A 20,540-nucleotide genomic window follows, 5' to 3' on the forward strand; every position below is an offset into this window, starting at 1 on the left:
GCAAAAATAGACAGTTGTCTCATTTACACGCAGGCGCAGAACACACTTTCTAGCTGACAGTCGGCAGTAGTTCTCTCGGTATGTTCAAGTTTTTACCCCAACGTGAGGCAACAACACAGTCGGCTTTCATCAGCGCTAGTTCGTCGGCTTCGGCTTGGTGTGTTCCAGGCTTTACAGAGCTGGGTGCAGCTTTGTAGCAAACACTTGCAGAGTTAAAATTCTACACTGTTCTGGTGTTGACCTAACACTTTAAAAAAATGGAAATCACGTCAAATATTTACCTTTTTTACAAACTTTTTTACAAATAAAAACAACACTAAGGGAGTTACCAGTTTTTCTTATTAGGGTTCTGCATACCTACTTTAAAGAACTGTAAAATAAACTGACAAATAATTTAATCTGAAAAGAATAAATTCACTTTGAAATAAACACATCACTCTATATTACTCTTTTAAAACTTTATTTCAAAACAATCCAGAGAGTTAAATTGTAACCTTAGTCTGGGATCATAGGGGAATTCTGTTCATTGTTAAGTTAAAAATAAAGGCAAAATGCAAACAGTTGTTTTAACAAACTTATTTTTTTTATTAACGAACAAGCCCCTTTACAACATAGGTTAACTTTTAAAATAAATGATGAAGGCACAATAGGCATTTCTGTCATCAGAATTATATGAAAGCTGCTTATCTAATGGTCTGTAATACTAAGTCCTGTACATGTCAGTGAATGTAAGTCCTGTGTCAGTGAAGTTGATTCAGTACCTTCCACTTTGCAACAGTACAGCAGTGCTTGGGTCAACAACATTCAGCAGAAGAAAAACAGTTGCAGGATATGAGTGGATCAGTTGTGTCCAGTTGCTAACAGTAAAGTTCAGTGCATAGTTGTTTCACAGAGCAGGAAAGGCTGTGCAGATCCAACTTTCTCAAAAATCCTGGAGTGCTGGTTCCCTAGACAATACAAAACCAGACCAATTACAATTAATACAATTTGTGTGTTATAAATACAGCAAGTTTATGGTGGAAAAAGTTCAACCATCTTAGACTTTCGTGACTCAAACAATAAACTATTTTGGTTAGATTAAGACTTGAATTTACTGATTTCCAAGTAAATTAAAGACTTAATTTATCCAAAAATTGTAATTCTGTCATTAATTATTCACCCTTATGCACTGTAAAAACGAACTTTTTGGTATAGTAATATATATTAAATTAACCATCATAATTTTTACTTCATAAAATTAAAATTCAATGGGAACTAGAATTTCCTAAGTAAAATTTTAAATATCTACGCATTTAATTCATGTAATAAATTAACTGGTTGTAAAGAGTAAATCTTATTATATATTTGCTTGTAATATTTAAACGTTTCATAGTCACTTCACATAAACATAGTAATTTTAAGTAAATTTTAATCGAAAAGTATAGCGCGTTTGAATCCGCACATGCGTGTTTGGACAAGACAATCTAACTGCGCACTTTGGATCAGAGACGAATTGGCGGGCTGCTGCGTGGCTGCTTTTTGACGTCTTTGAGGCTTTTACAGTCTATGGTTTGAGGTAAGTTTGTCTTTCTGTTTTACATTTAATAAAACATGGGTCTGTGTGGATTTGATTGATTATTCTTGTTTATTTGACTCAATAAACATTAATGCTCATCTTATAACATGACCTCATATTAGTGTTAAGGCCCTTTCACACCGGATGCGAAACGAAAAAGCGAATAGTTCGTGTGCGAATAGTTCGCATCAAAACCATTCACATCAGCCGCGACGCGAATTTGCGACGTCTGTGACGTTCAGAGAGCTTCAACATTCCAAAACTTTCGCGCGAATCGCGCCGACAGCTGAGAAAACATGGACACTTCATCATCATCATCATCATCATCATCCAGTCATAGTCATAGCATCCAGTGAAGACGAGCTTTTCATTTTATTTAAAAGACAGAAAAGAAGGTTTTGGGTGCACCCAATCTTACAGAACAGAGAGTCTGAAGGGGAGTATGCTAATGTGCACAGGTTTTTTTGCGTCTTCAACTAAACACAGTGCGTTTTGTAATGTCACTACACATTACATGTAACACACGAAGTAAGTTAAAAATCATTCGACTAGAAACTGTAGATATCACAGAAAGAATGTATAGTATACTAAAAGCAGCCCTAAATAGTCTCACTACATTTTGTTACGTGTTCAAAGTAAACACGGTCTCTGTCTCTATCTTTGACGATAATAGTGTTCGCTTTCTATCCCAAATGTAGTTTGGCCTGCTAGCCTACACAGCACAGGACTATACAACGACTAAAACTATCACACAACATACTCACAGTCAAGATAACCGAGTTGGTTGGCAATGCTACGCCACACATTGTCTTTCAAATTGTTGTCCTTGTAGTATATGATTGGCTGAAGCCTATTCTGTCGCCGCAAAAGTAAAAAAAAAATCGACATCGAAGCGAAAAAAATAAAAGTCGTTTTTTCGCCGCAGCACATTCGCGTTCGGTGTGGAAGCACTCATTACACAAACAGCTGATCAAAAAATAAACCCATCGCGCGAATTATTCGTGCGTCAAAATCGCGTCCAATGTGAAAGGGCCTTTAGGCGCGTAGGTTAGGCCTATCCATAGAACATTAGCTGCTATAACCCTATTCACAATCACTTCCTACATTAATTTAGTTATATTTAATCGGAACCGTTTTCAATAGTTTTATAGATTCACAAAGCACTGTTTTTCGTGTAAAAATTTCAAACTGATTGGAAATTATTAGAAAATCTTTACCGTTGTAACTGCTAGCTAGCTAAAATTAGGCCTTAATATTAATTAACGTCAACCGCTTTCCTGCTGAAGTAACATTATACTGTTGACTAAGTTATGGAAAAGTTTGAATGTTCTTACTGAATATTGCTCAGGAACGTCTAACTTACACATAACGTTAAAGCTACATTTTTTTCAATCGCACTAAATCGTGCATAAATGAGGTCTCAAAATAAGCAGGGCTGCGTTTCTAAAACTGCGCTAAGTTGATCATAGAGATCGTTAGTGGCAATAACGATTATGAAAATATATGGTTTGTGTATTTTTCAAGCAATCTCGTGGTATTTTTAAAACACTAAAGTAGGCCTAACGTGATGAGTAATGACCATTCGCAGGCAGCTTGATTGACAGGTGATCTGACCAATCATACTTCGCCATCCGCCATTTTGTCCGACAAAGCAGCCAGGAGAGTTAGTAGATTACATGGGAGGATTTGAACTTGAAAAACGGAGTGTACAGACGTCTTTCCGTGGTTAAAACAACATTCCTTCTTATGTTCGTTTATGTTTATTTGAGGCTATAAATTAACTAGAAGGAAGAGATGATCGGTTCACGAGCAACTTTAACTGATGCTCTACGGCGATCTGTCACGACACATTAAAGAGCCACAAAACGGTATTTATTGTTTAAATTTCTTTTAAAAAATGACCAAATTTGAAAGGTGAGACTTTGTTTAATATGTTTATTTAATATCAAACGTAACCGAAAAGTTACCTGGTCTGTCCTGTCTGTCAGCGTGTTGTCAGTCTCCTCTCTGCTCCGCAATGTATTTTTCACTGCGTGAGAACGGCGTAGCTTGTCGGACATAGCGACAGTAACTAAAGTCTTTGCGAAATATATGTTATGCCTTATTCTGTTTTTTTTTTTTTTTTACATTGTATAAAATCAGTGATGATTCAATGTACAAATGTTTGCAGTACATAAAACAATCAACCAATTTTCATAAGGAAAAAAATATAGAATAAAAATTAGAGGTTGTTGTTTAGCAGTGCATCTGATTTCTTAGCCTTATAAAAAAAGATGACTATGCCCCTGGTAGCAATGGTTCTATGATCTACTTGGGTATTCAATGAATGAATTCAATTTACCACAATAGCACTGGTGCAACATAGTTTGCGTGTGTGGTGACAGCTGATTATGGAGCTCCAAACTATTTCATGAAAAAAATATAAAAAATAACGTAATGTATGTTTCATTCATACTGTAGAATGTGAGAAGATGTAACTTTTATATCATTGATCAATGTTTTAATATCACAAATTGTGTCTGTTTATTTACAGGGGGACCTTACCTAACACTAGGACGAGCCAAGACAGTGGACAGATTTATGTTTTTCAACACTGGTGTCATCAAGGAAAAAAGAGTAGGCTTTCAATGATATGAGTTGGCCATGCAAAAAATGCAGATTTAGAACTTCAAACCGTTTACAGCTCTTAAAGCATTATAGATTGATACATCTACAGACCGGACAAGGCCGGTCAGTACCCTGCTTGTACTCAGATTGTCCTTGCTCATTTACAGGTTGGGGTGCACTTCGCACACATTTGTCTAGAGAGCATACTCAAACTGAACAGTTAGGGCAAGTTGTTTCATTTACATGTCTTGTATGTAATTCATGTCATTTTCACTCAGAGAGGCAATATTTTGAACACCTTGGAGTTCATCTGAAAAAGCATGAAACTGTTCAATGTGTTTTTAATGACTGTGATTACAGTAGTAATATATATTCAACTTTTGCTTCACATAGAAGTAGGAAGCACAATCCCCACTGCCTTGAAGATTTTAAACGTAGTGTTTTACAGACGTATACAAGTCAGGCAACAGAAGATAGTAGTCCGTTGATTGATGACAGTGAAGTTACTTCTGATGAAACACTTGTCACAGAGAGTCAGGATTTAGTTCAAGTCATTGTTGATCATCTTTGTTCTTTATTACTCAAATTGGACTGCATCTTTAATGTGCCTAGTAGATGTATCGATGACATTGTGGATGAGCTTCAATTTATCACTTGTTCAGCATCTGCACCTGTTATCAGAAACATTGTTCATAACACATTAAAAACCCATAACTGCTCTGTTGAAGAATTGGTAATCACAGATTTGGTAAATAGCATTTGCCAGTTAAATCCTCTTAGTGCAGCCTTGAGTGAAGAGGGTCCTCTTGGAACAGCACACAAGAGAAATAAGTACACAAAAGAGCATTTCTCTGTTGTTGAACCGTTGGAGTATATTCTTTGTGCAAAAGAGGGATGTACATTCCAATATGTACCAATTTTGCAATCCTTGTCAGAAATTCTTAACAATAGTGTTATTCAGGAGAAGGTTTTGAAGAGTGCAAGGCACTGTGGTTCTTCATGTCAGTATAGTAGTTTTCGTGATGGTTCCCACTTCAAGAATAACACATTTCTATCTGGAGAGGAGTTAAGACTTTCACTTCTACTCTACTGTGATGACTTTGAAATATGTAATCCTTTAGGAACCTCCCGCAAGAAGCACAAAGTAACAGGCGTCTACTGGGTGTTGGCTGATATTCCATCTGAATTAAGGTCTACGCTATCATCAATTTACTTGGCTGTTTTGTGCAAGACAGTTGATGTTCAGAAATTTGGCTACCCCAGAGTGCTTGAACCCTTATTAAAGGATTTGAAAACCTTTGAAGAGGATGGCATTTTTGTGCCCTGTTTGGGAAAAATCATAAAAGGCACAGTATTTTCTGTGATTGCGGATAACCTGGGGGCTCACTCAGTCGGTGGGTTTGTTGAAAGTTTCAATGGTTCCTACGTTTTGAAAATTGAAGTGAGGTCAGGAGCATTCCCTGGTAGAACAAAAGAGCAACACCAGTTGGATGTTGAAGCAGCATTGGCTAGTGAAACCCATAGCCATGGAGTTAAAAGGCATTGTGCAATTACTCAAAGATTGAATCATTTTCATGTGACAACAGGTTACCCACCTGATGTACTGCACGATTTACTTGAGGGTATTGTACCTGTAGAATTGGCATTGTGTTTAGATATCTTGATAAAGAAGAGGCATTTCTCTCTTGAAGAGCTAAACAGAATCATCAAGCATTTCCCATATAAGTGGAAAGATAGGACAAATTGTCCCCAAAGGATACCACCAACCTTTGTCTCTCGTAGAACCATTGGTGGTAATGCACATGAAAATTGGTGCTTACTGAGACTACTTCCACTTATGATTGGTACCAAAGTACCGGAAGAGGAGCAAGCATGGAAGTTGTTGATGTCCCTCAAAGCTATTGTTGAGTTGGTTATGTCACCTAACCATACAGATGAAAGCATTGGTTACCTTGATAGCCTAATTGCTGAGCACAGACATAGATTTCGTGGTCTTTTTCCAGACCGGAAGTTTATTCCAAAACACCATTTTGTAGAGCATTACCCACAGCTCATTAAACAATTTGGCCCACTAGTGTCCTTATGGACAATGAGGTTTGAAGCTAAGCACAGCTTCTTTAAGAAGGTAGTGAGACAAACTGGCTGTTTCCGTAACATTTTGAAGTCTATGGCCAAGAAACACCAGTCCATGATTGCATACCATCTCCGTGGTTCAGAGATAAAAAAACCTGCTGTCTCTGTGTCAAAGTTGTCAAGAGTTCCTTTAGAGGTTGTAAATGAGAACATACGTGATTTTTTTTCACAGGAATTTCATGCAGAGACCGTTGTTCATTTGACTAACAAGGTGGAATTTCAAGGCACCAGTTATGCTGTTGGTATGATGTTGGTGTATGGCTCCACTGGTGGGTTGCCTGACTTGGCTGAAATACTTCAAATCATCGTTGTTCATGACAGCTTAGTTTTTGTAGTGAAACTGCAAAGTGCCTGGTACTGTGAGCATTTTAGATGTTTCAAATTGGAGTCGACTGGCACAGTCAAAGTCATTGCGCAGTCACAACTCCCTGACATATACCCATTGGCTTCCTATGCATTGGAAGGCAATCGAATGGTTTCTCTGAAACACTACATCTGTTTGTCAAACTAGGTAAAGTACAACTTCAAATAATTCGAAACCAACTTGTGTTGCGTGACTTCAGGAATCATTATCGCTTTTATTCCATATTTGAACTTGTCAAATGTTTATTAATGTATCCTTTATAGCATGCCTTAATTAATATACATGCACCTTGTATTGTAATACTATTTTCATTTTTTATTAATTCAAAATAGTATTTTATCTTGTCTTATTGAGACATTGTCTTTTGTTTCTCTTGAAGTTGTGCTTACCCAAGGCGGTGATGATGTCTTCCCCCACTCAACTACGCGTTATCATTGAAGAGACCAAAGTTCACAAGTTAACCCTTCCAGATGGCATCCCTAGCACTGTAGATGAACTTTTGGCAGCTGCACAGGATCATTTTCAACTCCAAGGGAGTTTTACTGTTATGTACATGGACAAAGATTTTGATAACGAATTCTTCACCTTGACATCAACAGATGTGGTTAAGGATAAAGACACAATCAAACTAGTTAAGATGGAACCTTCTATTGTTCTCACGTTTAGTCCCATCGTTGAGGCTGCTGCTTCCTCCTTTCCACTGCCAATGGATCAGTCTTTCCAGGATGAGAGTTCCCCACTTAGTTCATCTGACACCATCATTTTACCAAAGCCCCCAGAGCATCGATTACAATCTTGGCCAACTAATTTTGTGATACCCACCTTTTCATATAATGTTGAAATGGCCCTTCACGAAGGAAACATGGCTAATAAAACGGATGGCACACTCCTTCTGAATCCAAGCATAACGTCTGACATACTTGAGAAAGTTGCGGAAGCAATATTCCATTACACTGCCTATCCTACTGGTCTTCAAATTCAGGCAGTTATAGAAGCTCTGATAAAGATGCATCCATGCCTAAGAGAGCCTGAAACATCATTTTCAGGCATGTACGGGTGGCAGCAACGTCTTAAATACAAGATGGCAAATTACCGCTCTAAACTGAGAAAACGTAATGTACCTCTTCCTGAACTTGATATCAACTCCTTGAAAAACAAGTCCCCTGGTGAGAAAAATCCTGCCAAAAACTGTAAAAGACCAAAGAGAGCAGAGGTGAACATCCTAGTGGAGAAAGTATAGACAGTCTGGAAATGGAAAGACAGGTGCTTCTTAATGAAGTACTGAAGAAAAACAACACCAAGGTGATTCAAGAAAAAATGGCCAAAACATTCTCCTGTCGAAGGCTTGAGGTTGTGAGTGGCAGTCCAGCTGCTGAGCATTTCAAAGAAAGATGGCCTGCTCTATTTTGTGAAGCTGAGGTAGGTGAATCTATAAGCCCTTAAAAATGTTACCAACTCCTCCAGGAAGTAACAGTAATTTGATGTAATAATAATATTGACTACAGTAACTGATTTAGCACATGAACAAAAAATAAACTTGAAATGTACTTAACTCAAAGTTAAAATTGAAATGCCAAATTAGTGTTTCTCTTTTGGACTTGTACATTACAAAAGAAAGTGCTGGATTGTTCACTCCACTGTTGATATCTTCAGTCCTTGTACAGAATTAACCCTTGCTCCCTGCATCAGTCTATTTAACCAAATTTCTGCTGTTGTACTCTTGAATCATTTTGTCACATTAGATCAAGGAGGAATTCAGGAGAATTACTACAATTTCCCTGGAGCAGAGATTCATGTTCAGACTTGAACAATGCACACCAAAACTTATTGCCCTGATGAAGGCCAAGGGAGGTGTTGTGAGGACCAAACTGAGGCCATTTATGGACAAACTGAGTCAGGTGTGTTTGATCAAATGTGTGCGTGTTCACATTTTTGGAAATAAGATATACTTAATGTATTTCTCATATATGCATGCACATGTTGTTTATTTATATAGCTTTTTATACAATATAGATTGCTTTAAATCAGCTTTACTGTATTAAACAGTAAAAATAGTGCTAGTGTCAAAAGTTCTTTGATTTCAATGATTAGAATTTTAGTCTTAAATTACAACTTAAATTTCAAATATAAAGAATCTGTATTGAAGATAATAGTGTCAGCGACAGATCTGCTTTGGCCAAAACGCAAGGTAGACAGGAACAGGAAGTAGAGTCACCTTGCTCTAAGTACTCAAATCAGTGTTCCTTGCGCATGAATGCTTTTGTGTTCTCACTTGATTTCATTGAGTTCATTGTGTATGAATAAAAGGTTGTGTAATGATGCAATATAAATCTGTTCACAGACACAAAGCATTGAGATGAGACGTGAGTCAGTTATCCGCAGCCTCATTCTATACCTTGGCGAGAAAGATGATGATCTTTTTGAAGATTGCCTGGTAAAGCATATTTTTATTTTAAATGATAGTTTGTTTTACTGTTTAAAGTGCAAGTTAACCTTAAAGTGTGAGAGGGAAGGTAGATGAAGGGATGGACATGTTCTGCTCAGTGATGGCCTAAAGGGAAACTTGTAAAAGTAAAAAATTCGTTTCAACATCTTCTGAAAGAATAAATTAAATATATGTGACAATTATTCTAATTAAATCCCAAAAACGATTCTCCGTTACAAAGCCATAGAATTGTAAAGGTGAAGAGAACATTTTATGACTTAAAGTACATTAAAGCAATATTTAAAGGGATACTCCACTTTTTTTGGAAATGGGCTCATTTTACAACTCCCCCAGAGTTAAACAGTTGAGTTTTACCGTTTTAGAATCCATTCAGCCGAACTCCGGGTCTGACGGTACCACTTTTAGCATAGCTTAGCATAGATCATTGATTCTGATGAGTCCAGTAGCATTTCTTTCAAAATGATCAAAGAGTTTTAATATTTTTCCTATTTAAAACTTGACTCTTCTGTAGTTAAACCGTGTACTAAGATCGACGGAAAATTAAAAGTTGTGATTTTCTAAGCCTATATGGCTAGGAACTATACTCTCATTCCAGCGTAATAATCAAGGAACTGTGCGGCCGTACCATGAGTGCAGCAGGCGTAATGATATGACGCAGCGCCTGATAATAGTCCCCAGCTCGGTAGCCTGGTAGCTGGGGACTATTATCAGGCGCTGTGTCATATCATTACGCCTGCTGCACTCATGGTACGGCCGCACAGTTCCTTGATTATTACGCTGGAATACGCAACTTTTAATTTTCCGTCGATCTTAGTACACGGTTTAACTACAGAAGAGTCAAGTTTTAAATAGGAAAAATATTAAAACTCGTTGATCATTTTGAAAGAAATGCTACTGGACTCATCAGAATCAATGATCTATGCTAAGCTATGCTAAAAGTGGTACCGTCAGACCCGGAGTTCGGCTGAATGGATTCTAAAACGGTAAAACTCAACTGTTTAACTCTGGGGGAGTTGTAAAATGAGCCTATTTCTGAAAAAAGTGGAGTATCCCTTTAAAGGGATAGATCAACCAAAATTAAAAATGGTCATTTACTCACCCTCAAGTTATTCCAAACCTGTATGAGTTTCTTTGCTCTGTTCTTTGAACCTCCAAAAGAAAATATTTAGAAGAAAATGGGTTATCAAACAGTTGACTGTAGCCATTGGAAATCTACTATGGAAGTCAATGGCTACCTTCAACTATTTGATTACCAACATTCTTTTAAAATATCTTCGTTCAACAGACGACAGAAACTCATACCGTTTTGGAACAACTTGAGGGTGAGTAAACGATGACAATTTTTATTTTTGGGTGAACTATCCCTTTAAGGGGGCTATAAACTGGAGTGCTGTTAGCTCATGCCATGTTTGCGCTGGCTGAATTATTATCATTTTTATTCATATCTTTCACATCTACTGCAGTCAGATTCACCCGTGTTCACTCTGAAGGAATCACTCACATTGGCTGGACACTTGTAATGACACATCAAGGATGTTAAGAGGCTAAAAGCAGGTTTAAAACTTGTCCCATTGAAGTCAACAGGGTGCAAATTTTAAAAAGAGGATAACACGGTGTAGGCAACACCGATTTTTGTAGTTCTCTGTATTGACAGCACTCCAAATTTACAAAAAAATGACCTCAATGTTAAAATTGACCGGAGTTCTCCTTTAGCTGCTAAATTTAACCATCATAGTGTAAAAGTTCATAATTTGAACGTGTATTGACATGCCAATTTACACATTCAAACAATTTTAATCGTGGAAGAAGAGCCGAAAACTGGGACTTGCGCGTTATCTTTGCGCACAGCCACACATACTCAAAGCACAGCGAGAGTGAGAGGGAGAGGCGCGTTTCAGACAGCGCTCGAATGCAGAATTGATTCCTCTTTCGCGTTTCCTTGCCCTTGAACGGACACATTAACACAAAATTGTCGTCTCGACAAGTATTCTCTCGTTTATGTCATATGTGCACAGCTGAGAAAGAAACGGATATTTGTCAGGTTTTTTCGGTCCGTGCAGTCGGTCTTAAAGTGACAGCACACACTTAATATTATTTATATATATATATATATATATATATATATATATATATACATACTGTTTTCTGTGTCATTGATATAAATAAAACAATAAAATACAGCTTTAACAAAGCTTAAACTATATCTAATTTATACAGTGACACATAGTGTTAGTTTACATTTTGGCTTAATTATTAATTACTGTACCTGAATATACTGTTAGACTTTCAAATAACTTTATTTAGTATTCATCTCTGCTTGTAATTTGTGTATTTGTTCTTATTTTATTACTGAATGTTCACTTGTTTTAAATAATGTGTGAACTTTATCAGTTACGCTAGTAGTTTTTAATGTAGTAGCTATTGAAAAACTTCAACTGAGCTTTAAGAAATAAATGAAAAGCAATGTTATAAACTTATCTCAATTAAACACTTATCTTAAACTACAGTATGAGATGGTTAAAAACAAAACTGTTCAATCACAAAGTACCAGACGAAACAAACGTCTATAAAAGCAACGCTATTCAACGCAACACCATACCCAAAAATGTTGATAGTGTTTATTGCTAAGAATCTTTAATAGGTCTAGTCTGGCATAATACCTTTGAATGTTGTCAATGTTTAATTGTCATTTTTTTATTTATTTAAATATTACATTCTTTTTGTTTACTGCATTTATTTAAATTTGACTGAAGCAAGAGTATTATGTCTTATTTTGTTTCTATCTTGTTTGGTAATGTTCAGGATTTGTAGATCTTTAAAATAATAAAACTTTTCAGAATCGTGAGAGAATTGTGATCTTTATTCCAAGCAAAAAAAAATCGCGATTCTTATTTTAGCCAGAATTGTGCAGCTCTGGCTGGTGAAGTGGGAGAAAAAAAAAAAGAGTAAACTTTATAGTTACCTACACAATGTATTTAAATTACTGAAATGCACTATATAATCACACCGGTTTAATCGTACGCATCAAAGGGTTAACATAATCGAAACCATATGGTCTTATTTAGTATGTGTGTATGTGTTTGTTCATTCTGTTGTGATAATGAAGTCACTTTAAATAATTTCAGCAATTCTATTTTTGTTTCTCAAAAGACTTATATTTTTTCTTCTAAATTGTATGCAGGAGGACAGCTGCAGTGACATCACTCAGCACATCATAAAAATACTGGTCGTCCATGGTGCTGATGGAGAAGATCCGATCAATGTATCCATCCTTCTTGAAGGGAAGGAAATGCTGCCAGGATGCGGCAATACTGCAAAGGCATGCATCAGGGCTCTACACTTACTTTTTGAACAAGGAGCACTGGTGCACCTAAATAAAAAAATTTAGGAGCACAGACAAATATTTGGGGGCACAGCCATTTTTGTTGTATAAGTTTATCATTATAGTTTTATTATTAGAATTATTCAACAATTAAATGTACAATGCTCATTGTAAGGTTAAGAACATCAGACCAAAACTTTCAAACAAAAGATTTTCATTTAATTCTATTTTATCGTCATGTAGATTTCATTTATCATTGTATGTAGCCCCTATGTATGTTTCACATTTGATCTGAAATGAAGATCATGTCTGAGTCACTTGGCCAAGCTTTGTAGCCTGGTCGCCTTGACCTCTTTCCAGCAGACAGCCAATCTTCAGCACATTTTGTAGGATCAAACAGTTCCAGGGAGGGCCCCTCTGTGCTGATCCGAATTAGGTCCTCAGTGGTAGATACATGCAAACTACTTCTTAAGGAGCTCTTGATGCGCTTTTGCGCTGAGAAACCACGTTCACACTGTGCAGCGGAAATAGGCAGAATCAGCAGGATCTCAACTAGGTGCAGGAGGTTCTGTAAAACAATTAAGTCATTTGAATAAGATTTTATACTGATTGATTAAATAAATTTTACACCACATTACAATTTATATAAAAGGTGGCAATTAAGTGTTTTTGGTGCTGTTGAACTTTGTGTCTGTTACCTTGTAGTCTGTTTTATATGGCTCTTTAGTTAAAAGCATTTGCCATAAGCTGCTGTAGGGCTTGTCTTTAAATGTGTGGCTTATGAGTGCATTAACACTCTGCCATTCCCCTTGTATGGCTTCAAGCTGGCATCCAAAGCTAAAGAGAGAATAAAGTTACTGATCTATCTGACACAATTATAAACCATCCAAATTGTATATGATTGCAACTTGCCTAGTAAGCACATCACTAAAGTGTTCCAAGAGGGCCTCCACCTTATCAGATCCATAGTCAAGGAGCTCATCACTGTTTTCAGGCCATGTGTCATGGTTGAAAATGGTGAAACAATTCACCGCAGTGTAGTCTTCGGTTTCCGCATTGATCAGACTACCAAAGCGAGAATTCAGGGCTTCCACAGTGATGCCAATCACAGCATTCATGTTTTTTTTTAGCTTCTGATTGAAGTTACCTGTCACATCACCAGAGAGTGACACACCCTGTTAGGAGCATAGAATGAAGAGAGATAATGTAAGAGAAATTGCTTGTGTGCTGTACTGTGGCGCTGTAGAATACAACTTTATGGTTGTACATTAAATCACTGGTTAGCAAAATGCAGTCTCAGCTATGCTATTGTATTTAGATGTATGCTATCCTCTGTACCCCTAACAAACCTGAAATGTGACCCCTTCCATTTGCTGTCCTGGAAGAGAAGCCAAAAACTGGCATAGCATGCCACCTCTCTTAGGGGTTCCCTGCATAGCCTGCAGTACCATGACTGTCTTCCTAATTTCCGAAACTGCTTGAGGTAGAATGAGATCATTCCTCTGAAGGATGCAGCTGAGTGAGGCCAGCTCTTGAAAAACATCAGCCAGGAAATGGCTAAATGCACAGAAGTTAACTTCATGCATTTCCTTCCTAATCTAAAAAAGGACAGGAGTTAAAAAAAAAAAAAGTTCATTCATATCAAGTCACCCTCAAAGCAGTGTGCACTGAACAGTTTTACAAAACTCACCTTTTTAGCACGACCTTGTATGTCTGCATTGGGTGCAGAGGAGGCAAGGTGTTCCATGTGGTGGTGAATGGCAGCATACTGACCAGCGTCAGTTGGCAGATTCCCACCTCTTCCAGCACGAAGAAGCACATTAAGTGCTCTGTGGACATGGGGAATCCACCTTGTTCCTTTTACATTTGAAGGAGTGCAGATCCCCACTCCAAGCTCCTCCCCAATTGTATTCAGCTCACGCCTGGATTTAGGGCTGAAGTGGTAGGTCTTCCACACAAGATGGAGAAGATCGTATACTTTTGTGACCATTGCATCCTTGCGCTGCAAATTCAGAATGGCCAACTCCAACCTAGCCATTAAAAACAAAAACAAAAAAGCTCAAATGTGCTAATGTCAGACATACACTCATGAACCCATATTAAATTATTAAAGATATTGAGGATAATGACCGGTGTGGCATGCAGTGGATAGGGATAACATGGTTTCCCATATCCCTCCTGAGTAAGGCAATTACTCCCCTATGGACACCCATGTTAACTGCTGCACCATCTGCCCCAAATGCAACACACTTGGTTTTCCAGTCAACTGTGCCAGGTGCATCAAAAGCAGCACTGGTTCCATCCAGAATACCTAAAATGACATTTAAGTTAAGTTTCACAATGAACAATATTAACACAGAAAGGCAGTACATTATTGCATGATTGAATCCAATATAACTTAAATAACTTAATGTTTTCCAATTGTGTTTAAGCTTTCATTATGCATGACCTACTCTTTCTTATAGCAGACATGCCTTAGCCCTGTTTCCTTTTATTTATTTTTATTCCATCTTGACCATTGAAAATTTTAAATATATTTTTATTATTATTACTACTGATTTGTAGTAATGATTTGTAATATGCTGAAGACATGGCCTTTAGATAGATTGCTAAACTTTGCAATATACCAAGTATTACTGGGTAGAATTAAAACAGCAAAACACTTACCTTGTGCATGGGCATGTTCTATACTCTGTTGGCCAACGAGGCGGGTCACGGGTCTCCCATCCTCCAGGAAACGCGCATAGACAATCTCACATTCCGTGTTTGAGATGTCAGTGTCGCCGTCAACCAGGACTGACAGGTAACGGCCCGCTAGCATCTGATTAGCCAGATTGTCCCTTATATCTTCAGCTATTTGGCCAATCATTTCCGCACACCTCACATCGTTATCATATGTAGGATTGATGTCAACTCCGTTTTTGTGGTGAAGTGTGATCATTGGTCCGAATTTGGTAAATGGCAATTCTTCTTTGGCAATTAGATAGGCGATGTTGAATTTAATTTTTAGCTGACGAATTGCTTCTTGGTTACTTAATGCTACCTGCCTGCTAATAGCGGCTTGAACCGTGCGTGGGTTGCTGGGCTGTGATTTGTTAATGAATGCATCCCTGCAGCGAGAGTGCCGAGTGTTTCACCACAGCATTCCTCCTCAGATTCGGATTACCGGAGATAAAAAGTGAGGAGCCTGCGAGTGACAGAGGGGCTTCTTTGCAAAACTTGCAAAACATTAGCTTCGTCGATGCCTGGTACTCTAGCCACTCGAAATCCTTTAGCCAATCCGGGTTGAATTTGTAGACTTTTTCATCCGTTTTAGTCTTCTTTTTGACACTTTCTTCCTCGCTCGTGTTTTTGTGTTTTTCCTGTCCATTGGCTGGTTTAAAAAAAGCGCTTATGCTCTGCATTTTGTCGCAGTTTTCCAAGCTAGACTAGCCTACCGCGGTAGTAAATGGACCAACTACCGGCGGTGTTGCGGTAGTTGGGGGGTTGTTTAAAAAAAAAAAAAAAAAAAAAAAAAAACCACCACACTAAAGCCCGTAAAGCATTGAATAAATATCAGTAAATACTGGTAACTTACATAATATAATAAAGGTGAATCTTTAAAAAAAAATAATACTTTCGTTTAATATTTCCACACAAAGACGCGTGATAGGCTATAGCTGGATGTGGGACACGAGCAGGAAAGAGACCATCGATCTCTTTTCTGATATCTTCATGTTTTCTACTTGTTGTAAAAGGTATGAAGAGCGAATTTTATCTTCCACAAGGGCAAGGCATTTAGGCAATGTTTGCGCGCTGCCAGAGAAAGCCAAACTAAAATCACCCGCGCGTGTGAAACGCGCTTTACAAACTTGACGCGCCTTAACAATTATATGTCTAATAACAAGCACAAACTATGTTAAAAAATAATTTGACGTACAAGTAATAGTGTAGGCTATCTGTCCTACAGCGTTTTTCTAGGCTACTTTACCACAGTAAAGAATACGAAAATAATAGACCTAATTAAAAGCGAACAAAGGAAGAAACGCTTATAATCCCCTTCGGAAATGGGTGAGAGACGAGAGACTATGGGAAAAGAAACAAGAGATTCCATGCAGGGATGAGTCCCGATTTTTGAATATTCAATTAGTTTATTTAATTATAGAATATCTAATATGTTGTGCGATTATTCTCTAAAATAAAATCTCCATGTTCTGGTGCGATGCGGTGACGCGTTCATGTAAACCGGAGGGTGACGCTGCCAATAACGCACATAACAGCTGTCACAAAGAACTGGCAAAAGTAATGATTATGAATGTGTTAAATATATAGCAATGAGGCATTTGAATTGTTTATTAATAAAGTGTTTTTCTGTGTCAGTGTCGGGCTGCAAAGATGAAGTTGACGATGCTGACTCATCTTCGCAGTGAACGCACCTATAAATATGGAATACATAGGCTAAGCATAGTAGGTTTATTTTCGTTTTGAATGGTTTTGTTTAAAAGTAGACAATTCTAGCTTTCTATATGGAATAGGCCTAACTAATGGAATATTGTTAAATTCGCTGATAATCGGGTGACCAGATCGCAAACCAGAATTCAAAGCCGACAGTTTAAATTTATGGGCTCAGGTAGCCTACAACTCTCTCATTCCTCATTAATTCAAACTTTTCCATGGCTGCGAATCTGCGATATAATATTTAATTGCTAACCTATTTTTTCTTTTGTAAACAAAGCTTTGTGTGTCATAATATTAATGTAAAAACAGCATTCACAATTTTTTTTTTTTTTTTTTGCGAACCCAAAAAAAAAAAAGTGGTGCTTTACAACAGCGGTGGTGCGGTTGTCAAGTTTACCGGCACAGTTCATCCTCCTCATGATGATGTATTTGCAGCTGTTTCTATAGAAAAATGCTGTGTCACTCGCACGAGTGCGCCCAAATATTTTTTCACGTTCGCACGCCGAAATATTTACTCGCATGTGCGAGTGAAATGGGCGCACTGTAGAGCCCTGTGCATGCTGCTTATGGGCCTGATTTATGCACTAAATCTGGAATACCCCCGAGCACTGCGATACACGTTTGAGGTGTTACAAAAAATTCTGTTAGAGCTTGATAGAATTAAACTCTCTCCAAAAGTTCAAAAATTGAAGATGAAGTTGTATTAAGTGCTATGGCATGATATAACTGTTTAAACATTCAGCTGTTGATGACGTTTTAATACATCAAGGTTTTAATGGTATTCTTAAAAGTTCACTATTTGAGACTGCTATGTTGAATGTTTCGCATGCATTTTTTTAAAATACATTTTTGTTTAAAACAAGGGTTACAGTATAATTCTGTACAGTATAAGTTTTACTGAATGCACCTTTGTCAAGAGATGACTGAATGTCCATTTTTTGGAGGAAGAACATTTTTTGATGACTGAAAAATAAAACTGTTAAATTGTATTTTATTTGTGTGATTTGTGAAAAATATGGAGAAAATTATTTATGTTCATGATTATTTATAAAAAAGAAATTAGCAATGTTTACATAATTATATATAGTAAATGAAAATCTCAACAAAAAAAACTTAAATAAAATCTACTTATTTTACTTAATTAAATGGTAAGATTTACTTAATAATTTCATAAAAGCAAGCTTCCTAATTATAAAACAATAAATAAACTTTACTTAATTACTTTAAATAAATATAGCTTCTAAATTAAATGTAAATAGGTAATTTTTACTTAATTTCTTCATGAGCGTTACGTTCAATACTAAGTAGATTTTACTTGATAATGACACGTAAGTTGTACTTGATATTATGGCAGTAAAATTTACTTAAAATAAACTTGTGCAAATTGTTACGAGGATTTTATTAAGTAAATCTTACAAGTAGTTTTTTTCAGTGTGTTGTTCCAAACCAGTAAGAGTTTTGCTCATCTTTGGAACACTTAATGAAGATATTTGTAATGAAATCTAATGAGATTTCTGTCCATTCATCGACAGCCTATTCAACTACCACTTCCAAAGCCACGGAAAGGTGTAAAGGAAATCATAAATGACTCCAGTGATTTAACCAATTTTAACTCAACTTTATTTACAAAATATTAATCTTTAATGCACGTTCACACAACAACATCTGCTCTCGAATCAACAACATGCACGAGTTGTAATGTTCTCATGAACGCATTTTGGAAATTAATATTTTATAAATTAAGTTGTAAATATTTTTTTTTTGCTGCAAACACAGCACTTGCGTAGTTTAATAAAATTTATTTTAAACCACTGGAGTCGCATGGAGTACTTTAATGATGTACCTTTCAACCTTTCTGGGGCTTGAAAGTGGTAGTTGCGTGGACTGTCAATGGAGCGACAGGAAGCTCTTAGATTTCATTAAAAATATATTCATTTGTGTTGTGAAGATGAAAAAGTCTTACATGTTTGGAACGACATGAGGGTGAGTAATTAATGACAGATTTTCCATTTGTGGTTGAACTAACCATTTAAGAATAAATTAAGACACACACCAATACCCAATTCACCTTATTCCGCCCCGCCCACTTTTACTTCTGTCCAGTACTTCCGTTGTAAACCAACTTCCGGTTTAGCGGACCCTCATTCAATTTCGAGGAGAATTGCAGAGAAGTCTCACTGATAAAATGTCACATAAGATAAGCTAATTTGTACCAACAGCACAGCAATGCACTGTTTCTCGGGGTAATTTTTAAACGACTTTTAGGTGTTTATATGACCCGTCTGCCTGTCTGATCGCAGCCCGGCCGATGTGTAGTGTTTAGCCTACATTAGCCACAAACATCTAATGTTGTAATGGTCTCACTACAGGACACATACACATGCTATACCTTGTTTGAAAGCTATGGTCCTCTAGAATTCAGTCGCTGGATTTATTTTACAGCCATTACTTGTGTTAGAGATCAAACCATAAGAAATTGCAGTTAGCTAAGCTAACGTTACCCTCTTGTTCATCTAGTTGAGGCTCTACTTTCTTTCTACACCAGTTCGTGGCTATTTTTTTCTCATCTGTTGGCTATACACTGCAAATGTATCTGGTGATTAAGCAAACAAACTGTGGTGTAATAATGTTTCAAACTTTACATGTAGTAGTGTTTGTGCACATCTTCATAACTAAGTAATAGCTATTAGAAAGACACAGCTATTAAATAATTTGATTGTGGCATTGTTTCAAAAGCTTCAAGTGAAATGTACTTTAGTACGTTGCAGCAGTTGTTAATAACCATAGGCCAACGCATTTGGCTATAATATTATAGTCTATCTACTTATATCAAGACAGATAACAGATTGGACCAGGGCAAACAAAGCGCTAAGTAGCTAAACCAGGAAGTGAGATTACGCAGATGGCGCCACCCAGTGCTACTTCCGGAATAAGGTGAATACCATGGCTGCGTTCCAAACCGCATACTTCCCTACTATTTAGTATGGGAAAAAGAGTAGGCGAGCGAAAAAGTATGTATGAATCCAAAAGAGTAGACGAGAATTACCTGGGTGACGTACTAATTATCGCGAGATTCGGACTTAAGTGCGTTCGAATATGCCTACTTTCCTACTATATAGTAGGCGAAAACAGTACGTGAAGGAAGCAGTACGTTCCAAACGTCAGTATTCATAAAAGAGTAGGCGAGAAGTTCCCGGATGGCTTACTGCTTTTGCCCAGATTTTCGAGTGCTCGACCGATGGATACTCTTCTATCCCAGGAGGCCACGCGAGAGGATACGTCATTATCAAACATCGCAGAGATCAGCGACGCGGGTGCTTTCAAATGTGAGTAAACACGGTTCCTTGTGTTAAAATTGCATGTGTTGAACTACTGTAGAGTAAACTGTTGAATTGTTGAAGGTGTAAAGACGTTACACAGTGTAGTATAGTGGTGATTTTGCTGTAAAAACACGTTTTATTATGTATAACGTTAGCTAACAGGGGAGCTCCAGTAAGGACACGTAAGTTACGTCTCTAACGTGGATTTACATAAACCATATACATCTTAAAGACGCTTTTTTTAAATGTCTATTTACATCTGACAGGAAAATCTTGAAATATCACAACATGAAATAGACATCTGAGTGATGAATGTGTGCTATTATGTAGAACAAATCTATAAAGTAACTAACGTT

The 20,540-nt window shown here is 37.1% G+C and overlaps 2 protein-coding genes across 2 annotated transcripts; one reads left to right on the forward strand and one right to left on the reverse strand.

Annotated features, from left to right (window-relative positions):
* Positions 1-7,670: 7,670 nt before the first annotated feature.
* LOC311070411 (uncharacterized protein) lies at positions 7,671-12,493 on the forward strand (the record flags this gene model as incomplete). Its single annotated transcript, XM_084094236.1, has 4 exons — positions 7,671-8,078; positions 8,402-8,557; positions 9,001-9,093; positions 12,287-12,493. The coding sequence occupies exons 1-4, from the start codon at positions 7,911-7,913 to the stop codon at positions 12,491-12,493; spliced, it is 624 nt and encodes a 207-aa protein (XP_083950362.1). The 5' UTR covers positions 7,671-7,910.
* A 214-nt stretch (positions 12,494-12,707) lies between these two features.
* LOC311070414 (zinc finger protein 862-like) lies at positions 12,708-15,781 on the reverse strand (the record flags this gene model as incomplete). The annotated part of the gene is made up of 7 exons (XM_084094242.1): positions 15,095-15,781; positions 14,558-14,738; positions 14,118-14,457; positions 13,777-14,025; positions 13,340-13,602; positions 13,126-13,264; positions 12,708-12,995 (listed from the first exon to the last, which is right to left on the reverse strand). Exons 1-7 carry the CDS (start codon positions 15,366-15,368, stop codon positions 12,708-12,710), a joined length of 1,734 nt encoding a protein of 577 aa, XP_083950368.1. The 5' UTR covers positions 15,369-15,781.
* Positions 15,782-20,540: the final 4,759 nt, after the last annotated feature.

The sequence above is a fragment of the Abramis brama genome (genome assembly GCF_963993115.1).
Source record: "Abramis brama genome assembly, chromosome: 20".
In the NCBI taxonomy this organism is placed as follows: Eukaryota; Metazoa; Chordata; class Actinopteri; order Cypriniformes; family Leuciscidae; genus Abramis; species Abramis brama.